Source organism: Plecotus auritus (genome assembly GCF_963455305.1).
Source record: "Plecotus auritus genome assembly, chromosome: 8".
Taxonomy (NCBI): Eukaryota; Metazoa; Chordata; class Mammalia; order Chiroptera; family Vespertilionidae; genus Plecotus; species Plecotus auritus.
Window position 1 is genome coordinate 127,884,597 of NC_137782.1, and position 11,044 is coordinate 127,895,640.

General features: G+C 45.0%; 1 protein-coding gene across 1 annotated transcript in view; it reads left to right on the forward strand.

Moving 5' to 3' along the window:
• The window catches only part of TACR1 (tachykinin receptor 1), a 128,902-nt gene extending 118,204 nt beyond the window's left edge, over positions 1-10,698 (forward strand). The window contains exons 3-5 of the mRNA XM_080686480.1: positions 4,498-4,648; positions 6,407-6,603; positions 7,472-10,698. Coding sequence (XP_080542606.1) covers positions 4,498-4,648; positions 6,407-6,603; positions 7,472-7,763 — 640 coding nt within the window. The 3' untranslated portion in view covers positions 7,764-10,698. The remainder of the gene's footprint in view (positions 1-4,497; positions 4,649-6,406; positions 6,604-7,471) is intronic.
• Positions 10,699-11,044: the final 346 nt, after the last annotated feature.

Here is an 11,044-nt window from a genome sequence, read left to right on the forward strand (position 1 = left end):
CCTACTTACATACCGGGGCCTGGCCTACCAGCACCTCCTCCAGGAAGCTTCCCTGATCAGCTTGAATGAGAGTCTCACTTCTGCAATCTCGTTACTCTCTCTTCACGTAATAACAAAACACCTATTGTATTTCAGGGTAGTTTTTAAATTTTTATATGTTTATATATTTTTTATATTTTATATATACTAATAAAGACTCCTGACATCCCTCCTCAATGTCTCCACTCCCTTTGAAGAGATATCTACTGTCAATCACTTCTCTGTCTCTACCACAGACTAAACTCCTGGGAAAAGACCAAGGGATTCTCCTCTGCATCCCCAGCCCCAAGCCCAAGGTCAGGTATATAATTATTAATTAGTAGGTCACCTCCAACAGCACTGCCAGAGATTTGGGATTTGGCTCTAAAGTCTGGAAGTAAAAGTGAACTAAGAAATATATGGGTTTTGCTTTCCTTTACTACAAAGAAACCCTGTTTATCAGCAGAGAAGATAATTTTTTGCTGGAAGTAAAAAGTCAAGCAGGTATCTAGCATCATGCTTGAAGAAGAGACAGCCTGGGGGTTGCTGGAGGAAGAGTAGGAGGATGAGGCTGCTCAGAGCGTGTCAAAGGAGAGATGGCAGAGAAGTCCAAGATGGAAAGAAGGCTCTGAGGAAGGGCATGGTCCCTTGAGTTTGCGGGACCAGGAGATGGATTCAGCTTGTTGCTCGTGGACTCAGATGAAGCAGTGAACGCTACAGGGCCACAGGTTTTCATTCAGTTTAAGGAGGAAGGTGTCAGTCACAGCCAGCAGCAGGAGGCTCAATGACAGTGACTCAGCCCTGCTGCACAGAGAATCCCCAAGGGACCGTCTATAACTCTGATGCCCAATCTGCGCTGCGGACCAATTCTAAATGAGAAGCTGTCGTGGGATCCACACATTGGAATTTTTCAGTGCTCCCCAGGTGATTCCAATGTGCAACCGCTATTGAGAGTACCAAGCTACAAACTTGAACTTGCACACAAATCATCAGGTAGTCTTGTTAAAATTCGCACTCTGATTTGGTCCATCAGGGTGGGGCCTGAGAGCATGCATCGCTAACAAGCTTCAGGGTACCCCTAATGGAGCTGGCTTTATAGCTAGTAATAGCGTGTCACAGGTGTAGGAAATAGGCCTCTGTGATCCATCTTCAAAATAGTCAACTTTTAATGGAAACAGTTACTGAATTTCCCCAGGGCAAACAGAATGTAGGGAGGAGGGAAGAGGATATAAGAACGAAGAAGCATGTACGTGAGCTAGCATCATGATGGAAACCCCCGAGGCACCCAGGATAAAACACCTCGTGCCAGCCTCAACTAGACAGGGGGAGGTAGAGACAACTAGAAAAGGCCTTAGCCCATTTTTTTAAATGGCCCAATAGGAGACAATAAGACCTAGGTGACATATGAGGAAACTATTAACCCCATAGGACTCAGCCAGTGAGGAACTGGAGGAGGGACTCTTGCACCTTAAGGGATAAACAGCCTCTGATTGCTATTCTGTGTGTGCCTGTACAACCAGACACCCACTCTTGCAAGAACGTTTTAAAAGTCTCATTTTTGCCATACTTCTGTCTCCGAGTCCGTTATTTGAATTCAGACAGGTGAGCATTTCTCACAACAGGGAGTGTTCAAGAAAAGATAGAAAATTATGACATACTAGAGGCTCAGTGCACGAATTCATGCACTGGTGGGGTCCAGCCGGCCCACCCCGATGGGGGCCATCGGGGACAGGCCAGCTGGGTCGAGGGGCTGCAGGCATTCTGGTTGTTCCGCCATTCAGTCACTTTGCATATTACCCTTTTATTATATAGGATGGATATTGCAGAGAGGGCTTATGCATTGAATGGGAGCTGGAATTACATCAATGACCTTCAACCTCTCTGTAACAGCTGAAATCTTCCAGCACCACCCCCAAACAAAATTATCCACAGAAAGTCAATATATAAACCCAGCAAAGCAGAGCTGTCTCGTAGAATGGAGGTAGGGAACCCAGATCCCTGCCCTCTTGGCCTCCCCGCCCCATGGCACTTACTGTAGAGTCTCCATGAAGTTCATTAGAAGACACCCTAGGTACTATTTAATAAGCATATCTATCTTCACGTCAAATGCTGAGGATTATTTTAGAAACTGGAACTGCTGCTTGGACAATGAGGTGAGTCCAGCCTTGTGATCCCTAAGTGAACCTAGATTAGTGAGCATGAAGGTATTAAGGCATTGAGGACAGGAGACACTGCAGGGTTTGGGGCTGTATTCAACAAGTTTATCCTGTAAAATGTGTCAAGCCCCACTTGCTGCTCAGAGGAGTAAGCTGGAGGGAACAAAGACACACAGCTGTTGCATGCACATTCCTTCTGAAAGTCCTGATAAGTCCATTGGCAGGACTTACTGGTCAAAATCAATGCACGTCCCATCAAGTGGGAACCTAGCAGTCCCGTCTGTCATTGCCTCTTGCATTCACTCCTGACGCTTCCTCTGGCTCACTTCTGGCACATCCCTGACCCCTCGTCCCTTCCCCCAAGACACATATTAATCCTGAGAACTGAAAAAATCCTGCCTGGCAGGAACCTAGGGAATATCAGATTCAAGAGCCAAAAATGCATGGAGCTGCACAAAATAAGATTACACTGGGTTCACTGAGCAGCTCTCCAAAATAATAATTTCAGCAAGAAATAAAAGAACAGAGTTACTTCCAATTAGCTACAAGGATATGGTAAAATTTATCCAGAAAGGTGTCAAGGGGGAATAAATGTATTCATTTTCATATTTTTAAATTATGGAATGTCATTCATTTGGCCTACAATCGGTTAGAATTTTTTATGACTTAGACATCTTTTGGATAGAGTATTTTCTTTGTAAAAGGAGTTTATCTGAGCACGATTTAGGAGGCTCCCAGAGGAAGTGACAATACAGGGGACTTTGAACTCCTGGTGAGACTGCACAGAATGGATGCGCTCAGCTCGCTGCTTTGCTGAATCTGTGGTTTGTTACTTAAAAACTCCTAAAGTGTCTTCAAGTTGCAAATTTTAATATTCAGAGAACTGGCTTTGAATATTAAACTGTGGGGCTTTGCAGAGAAGTGGTTGAAAAATGAATGGAGTGTCAGGAAAGGAGAAATTTAGTGAATAAGTGAGTTTTTCTTATTGGAAAAATGTCACTATAGAAAATAAACATAAACAGAATGGAAGAAAATATCCTTGGGTTAATTTTCTTCAGTGACAAGAAGCTGGTTCTGGCGTCTGTATTCTAATCCCAACTCCTCTTTTTACCAGCTATGAACTTACACAATTTAATTAACGTCTAAACTTAGCTTTCCTCCTCTACAAAATGGGATCATGATAGTACCCACCCAATCATTTGTTCTCAGGATTAAATAAGATAAGGCTAGCAAAGTGCTTGACATTGTGCTGGTCACTCAGTGAGGTCAAACTCCCATTTCTATGAATGCTGTGAATATTGTCATTGACATTATTAGCACAGAGTAAGCCCCCCAAAGTATTAGCAATTATTGTTATTGCTATTAGGAATGTTGAGTCTCTTCATTAAACTCACATCAGGGGAAAGGGCTAAACTAGGCAGACATGCCAAGGACCCCTGAGGAAAATATCCTTCCTCAAAATTCAAAAAACTTATTTGAACATCCTACTTAGAAGGAGTCTTGTCTGAAACAGAACAGGATAAATTATGCTGTTGTAGCAAACCCCCAAAATCTCAGTGATTTAACACAGCAAAGAGTCATTTCTTGCTCATGACTAGTCAAACTCAAGTCAGTTGCCATCTAAACTCCAAGCGATGACTCAGAGACCCCGGCAGCTTCCATCTGAAAATATATTTTTAAGAACCAGAATTAGAAGTAGCTTACACTTTGTGGCTTTTTCCTACCAATCCTAGACTAATTATTCTGTCCTCCAAGCTAATTATTCTTATATCTGTGACTCCATTTGTCATATAGAAGAATTAGGGTTCATGCAATTATGGTGGTTCTCATCTGAGGGTACTAGCTGGTCTGCATCCCTGCACCAAAATCGAGCCTAAGTGTAATCTGGAAAGTATGGACAGAGTGGGACAATCACCTCCTTCTTTCTAGCGCATATACTTACATTAATAATGCCTGGGGTTGCTTTTTTTTTTTTTTTTTTTGAGGGAGAATGTCAGCAAGATTAAACTTAATATTAACTAAAATTGCCATGGGTATACAATGAATTCAGTTCTCTTTAATCAATATTTATTCTTCTTTTTTCAATCTGAACAGGAATCATCACTTTGGAAAAAGCCCACTAGAAAAACAAAGTTGAAGAGATACGCTTCCCCTCGATTATCCGTTAATATATCACCTACTCACCCTATGTAGGTGGCAAGCCTCCCTGGGGTGTGTCTTATCATCCAAACTTACTAATGGCAAATGCTGAGAAAGGCAGCTGTCAAGCCTCAACCACCCCTGTTGTTTCTTAGAATGACCCCTCCCATACGCCTTGTTGCAGGTACCACATTTGCGTGCCTGTGCTGATCTACTTCCTCCCCCTGCTGGTGATCGGCTATGCGTACACCATAGTAGGAATCACGCTGTGGGCCAGCGAGATCCCCGGGGACTCGTCTGACCGTTATCACGAGCAAGTCTCTGCTAAACGCAAGGTGAGCAAGGGAAGGGGCAGGAAGCACCTAACCCAGGCCGGCACAGGCAACAGGCTCACAAGCATATGGGCCCCAGAGCCTCAGGAGGCTCAGGCTCAGCAGCCACAAAACATCCTTGAATCCAGGGAACAGCAACGGAGGGAGAGGGAAGGCATCCTTTTTCAATGTATTGGAAACGGGTCTGCCTGTACAGGCATGACCTTGCTTGCACCTTGAGAGAATTGCAACCTGTCAAGCCATTCACACACACACACACACACACACACACACACACACAGAATATTTAACTACAAAAGCATTAAAGAGTTATTCAGTCCTCTTTTTATTATTTATTTAAAGTTTAGCACAATAATACATTCACTTGGTGCAAACATCAAAAAGTATTAAAAGGAACAACATAATGATGGTAGAGAGCAGATCAGGGGTTAGGAGGGTTCGTATGGGGGAGGGGCTGCCTATAAAGGCACAGCATGAGCTTCTTTGTGCTGATGGAGCAACAGAGCAGCTCTGTATCCTGATTGTGGCCGGGTCTTCAGCTCATCTGTACATGTGATAAAATTTCTTAGAACTATACACCCCCAAAAAGGAGCGTGTGTAAAAACAGGCAAAACCCAAACACTGTCTGTAGTTTAGTTTCTAGCCTGGCACGAACGCCGGTGTCCTGGTTTTGATCACGTGGTGTAGTTAGGTAAGATGACGTCACAGGAGGAACCTGGGAACTCTTGTACTGTTTTTGCACTTCTTGGGAGTCGTAAATTACTTCAAAATGAAAAGTAAAAAAATATATTAAGAGTTTTACCATAAAAAGAATCCCACCCGGTTCCCATGTGCATCCACACACTCACTGTGGTAGCCATTGGTATTTATTTCTTATTAATGCTTCCAGATATTATAATGCATTTATAAGGCAAATAAATGTAAATTATTTTCTTTCTTCTTTTTTACGCAAATAGTAAATACACACTTTCTGCCCTTCGCTTTTTTTTACTCAATATCCAAAAGACCTTCAAAAATCAATATATAAAGAGCTTTCTCATTCTTTTTTTTTTCTTTTGGTACATCTTTGCATAGCATTTCATTATGTGGAGGCTAAGTAGTTCTCACTGAGTTTGGGGGGAAAGAGGGAAAGGTCACATCACCCAGTGTTCATAAAACCTTGTAAGTCCCCTTTAAACATCAGATGCTCTCTTGGGGCAGCTGTCCAAATCCTATCCCTTATCCTTCCCTCCCTCTGAGACTCCAAGCAAGAAGCCTGCCCTAACTCACTGCTCTCACTTTTGGTGCTTCCCACTTCCTGGGTCTTTCCCTCTTGAACACCCGTTCCCCTTGGCTCATTAATCTGGTCTCCCTTGGCTTCTCCAGCCATTGTCCAGACGATGATATAACATGGTGATTCTGGACCATGAGTGTGCATCAGAATCATTGGAAGGAAGGACTTGTCAATCACAGAATTCTGGGTCCCACCCCCAGAGTTTCTTATTTGGTAAGTCTGGGTGGGTTCCAAGAATTTGTGTTTCTGACAAGGTCTCAAGTGATGGTGCTGACACTGGTCCTGGGGCCACACTCTGAGAACCACTGATATAACCCAAGTCCTTTGGTGCCACATAGAAAAGGTCCTTCTTCCTCAAAAAGGATTTATTATAAATACTCTCCCCCTATACTGCACTGTGTGCCATGAGAGGGGGAGGAGGAGAGAGAAAGTAGCCATGAGAAAAGGATTATGTGCTGCTGGTCTCACCTGCCTTGCCCTCTTGCCAGGTGGTCAAGATGATGATCGTTGTGGTGTGCACTTTCGCCGTCTGCTGGCTGCCCTTCCACATCTTCTTTCTCTTGCCCTACATCAACCCAGATATCTACCTGGAGAAGTTTATTCAGCAGTTCTACCTGGCTATCATGTGGTTGGCCATGAGCTCCACCATGTATAACCCAATCATCTACTGCTGCCTCAATGACAGGTGAGACCCCATCCCCCAGACCCTTTCCAGGGGCCACAAAACCATCTGTCTATATAACCACCAAACAACCAACCTAAATGAGAGTGGTGGGGACTGCAGCAAACTAATCACCACATTACTCAGTCCCTGCTGATTATCACCATTGCAAGAATATAAGACTAGAGTGCACATATTTTTCTTTCCCAAGAGGAACCAGAAATCCATATTGTTGTGTGGTATCTTCTTACTTTTAAACACTAGCATCTAAGTCAATGGGGGAGGGGGGTGCAGGTGGAAACCCTCTGTGGTTGCTGTGTACAAAGCAGATCCACAAGTTGAATCCAGTTTGTGGCCTATGAGTTTGCTCACACTGCCCAATGGAATCATTACACAGGGGGGCTGTGCATGGAGACAGAGAGACAGAGTCAATGTGGGACTCAGATTGTATGAGGCAAACTACAGGAACTTGATTGGCAGAAAGTCATCTTTCAGATGGTGAACTACTTGAAGGAAAGGACTGACTCGTGTTTTTACTGCACAGTGACTAGCACAGTATCGTTCACATAGTAAACCCTGGTGAATGTTTTACTTTGATGTGGAGTTGACCAAAGTTGGCTGCCCCGCGCCAGTGGAGGCAGCATAGTTCAGTGGCTGTCCTCAGAAAAGACATATTTCACCTGAACCTGGGTTCTAGTACTGGGTTTGACTTTAATGACCAACCTTTACATCTTCTGGGCCTTACTGTCTCCAGTTCTCAATTAATTTAAAAAACAATAACACAGTATCAAGCCTGGGTGCATCCATGTGTTAAGGAGCTGACGCAAAGGTGGGAAGGCCCTCTGAAAGCAGGCTGCCCCCCAGGGTCACCTCTCCACCTCTCTCCCTCCAGGTTCCGGCTGGGCTTCAAGCATGCCTTCCGGTGCTGCCCTTTCATCAGTGCAGGCGACTACGAGGGGCTGGAGATGAAATCCACCCGCTATCTCCAGGCCCAGGGCAGTGTGTATAAAGTCAGCCGCCTGGAAACTACCGTCTCCACAGTGGTGGGGAACCATGAGGAAGAACTGGAGGAGGGCCCCAAGGCCACGCCTTCACCCCTGGACCTGACCTCCAATAGCTCCTCTCGCAGTGAGTCCAAGACCATGACGGAGAGCTTCAGCTTCTACTCCAACATGCTCTCCTAGACCCTGGGCCTTCAGCAGAGGCAGCCACCATCGTCTTTGTCTTGCTTCACTTCATGCATGGATAATTCCTCCATCTGGAAACCATCAGAAACACCCTAATACTTGTGAAAAGGGTCAGAATGGTTTAGGAAAAACATTCCATCCTGGAGTCCAAAAACCTGGATTCTTCCATGTCGTTGCCAACCCCATGCTGTGACCCAAGGCAAATCACTAAACTTCTCTGAGCCTGTAAAATGGGAAAGTTGAACTTGATGTTCTCTACAATCCATTCCATGGTTCTAGAATAAAGTTTGGCTGTGAATGAGCACTCATTTCAAGATGAATCCTGCAATGGAGCAACAGACCCAACTGATCTTTTTGCCTGGAGTCTCTGTCCTACTTCAATAAAGCCATTCTCAATCATGCTCAGATTACTCTCCTTTCGCTGGTGGATGTCTTTTTTTGATAGAGTGAACAAAAGAAGGACCCACAGAAAATCTGAAAGAGATATTTAACCCCGTTTTCTGAGCATCCGTGAAAAGAAGACAAAGTCTGCCCCTTTTTCGGCATCTCAATATTTTAGGGCATTTAAACATCATGGGATTAAGAGCCTCAGATTCATCTGCATTGTGTCCCCAGTAACTTCCCTGAGCAACTAACTGATGCAGGCAGACTGTGTCCACTGATACCAGCCAATGTCTCTCAGGACCAAGAGTCAGGAGAGCTGTGCCATATTTCATCTGTCCGAGCCTCTCTTTCCTTATTTGTAAAACTATGGGACTGAACTAGATCATCTAAGTGTCCCTTCAAATTTCCAATGGTTTAATGAGTGTATGAGTTTTTTTGTTTGTTTCGCAGACCAAAAAAAAAAAAATGGTGGTCTCAGAAAGAATAGGAGAAGAGAGTGAAATGACTTAATACTCCTGGAAAGTAGCAACTGCTGTGACCCTGTGTCCACACCCACATCAGACATTCTCTGATTTATCCTAAAATGTGAGTACTTTTTTCTCCCAGAAGGTTGTAGCCTTTAACACAGCTGAGGACTTGGTGTCAAAGCCTGCATCTCTCCACCAGGTTTTAGCAGACTGAGCCTGCAGCTGGAGATAACATCAGGGAAACGAATTCATGGGCTCCCTGCTCTGGCCTTTTGGTTGTCTTAGGACAGAGACACTAGCTTTACAGTAACATCCCACATGTGCTCAGATGCTCAAGGAGCAAAGGGGTTGCAGCAGCACCTCAGGGAAGAGGACACCTTGCATTTTCCCTTTAGACTCTCTGAATCTCCCCTCTTGATCCCATGGCTTTGCTGGCCTCCTGTCTATAAGAAGTGGGACAACACACTGACCCTATAGGACAGTTCATCTACCAAGAGCCATGAACTTAAGGCTTCATATCCCAGTACAGCTTAGGGATTTCCATCGAGTGAACATGCAGCACCTTCCTGTCTTCCAGATTCGTGCTTTGTCCCATTGTGGCTGAAAGCAGAAGCCTCATGTAACACCTGTGAATGTCCTCCTTATTGTATGAAGAATGGAGGCATGTGTGCTGCATCTGTGGTATGGGAGGAAAACAGCATTGCCCATGGGGTTTACAGCCTCACCAGCCCTGCTGGCTCTAACTCTACCAGGCCATGGCAGGCCTTGGGGGTGGTGTGGGCGGGGAGGAGAGAGTGGGGTTTAGCAACAGTATAAGCCAGAAGGACCCAAGAACTATACTCTTCTAAGCCTCATGGGAAGGATCAAATAAATTGAGTAAAGTCAGCTCAGTGCAGATATATGAATGGAAGACATAATTTAGAGGCTACAAAAGTCAGTGATGAAAGCATTAGTCAGACTTCCAATAAACAATTGTGCCGTGTGTGGATAATCCTCTTCCAAGGGTCATAGAGAACCAGCATGATTATGAGAAGAACTTAAGAAGAAAGTGTCAAGGACTTGGGACATCCTCTTTATGGAAGAGGTTGGAATTGAATTCAACAAGAATTATTGAGTACCTGCTCTGGATTTGGCCCTGAGCTGGGGACACATGGCTCCTTTCACTCTTGAGAGCCATGGCTAACCCATCAGTCCTAGGGGGTCAAGGCCACCCAGCAGGCATGGAGGCAGCTGTGAAGCCGATTCTCCCCAGGATTCTAAAGACTTAATACGTGTAATTTAGCCAAGGACTGAGACCTTCAGAGAGCCTTTTGCAGTGAGAGTTCTCTGAGATCACTTTAAGAAACGCCACCAGGCAGTCCAGGGGACCTAGTGAGACATGGTTGGACAGCATCGTCACTGCATATAGAGGGAGGGTGGGATGGTGCTGAGCAGTTTCAAATATGGCAAAACATCCCCTCTGAACCAGCCCAGCAGGCCTTCCTCCGACCCACTCTCCAACACCTATGTAACTTGTAAAAAATGTCATCAGCTCCCACACATGAGAAACACCATGATTGCATGGGCTCGTTCTTATAGAAATGTGTCACCCTATGTTTATCTTCTAAGTGTTTCTCAGCATACTGTTCAGTAGTAATAGAATATAAGACATCATGGGGCCAGTCTTTGTTATGTTACTTCCAAAATATGGGATTCAGTTGCTGTCAATGTGTTCTTTGTATTATGCCAACCTCTCCTCCTCACTCTTTCACAGAGAGGAGCTGATGTACGCTGTGAACTCACAGTCAAACCATAGTGACTGGGGGGAGAGGGAGGGGGCAGGCCTCTATGGGAGGAACTAAAGGGCAGGAGTTCTTGTCCTCTCCCCCCACACACACCATAATGCTGAGACGTGCTGGAAGGTCCTTTCTCTTGGAAGGACTGGGGGACTCCTACGAAAAGGGGACTTGGGAGCTGACCTCTCTGATTTGGCTTTTGGGGAGAATCCTGTATGTGGAACAGGGTCATTCCTGAAGTTCCCATTTTCCAGCCTGGGATCCTGGAAAAAATTTCCATGCAGAAATAAAGTATGTGTTTGACTATCTCAAGCCTCTGCCTCATCTCCAGGGACCCTCAGTGCTCTACAGGAGACTGAATGGGGTGGTACTCTGAACCCTAATAACTTGCATAGTCAGAAGGAAGGAACCCAGCATCCAGTGATCTCCTAACCATGCAAAATGAGTTGACAAAACGTGGGAACTCTTTCCAAGTGGGGATCTGGGAAGGTAAGGTGGGATGGTCTGAAGTGACAATGACGTCACCTGTGAGAAGAGCTGTGTCAGTTCAGGTCCTCCCTGAAGCAGACCCAAGGCAGAGTTAGAAGTGCAGGAGACTGATGAGTAGAACTACCTGGGAAAGATAAAGCGGGGAGGAAGCTGGTGTAGGCAG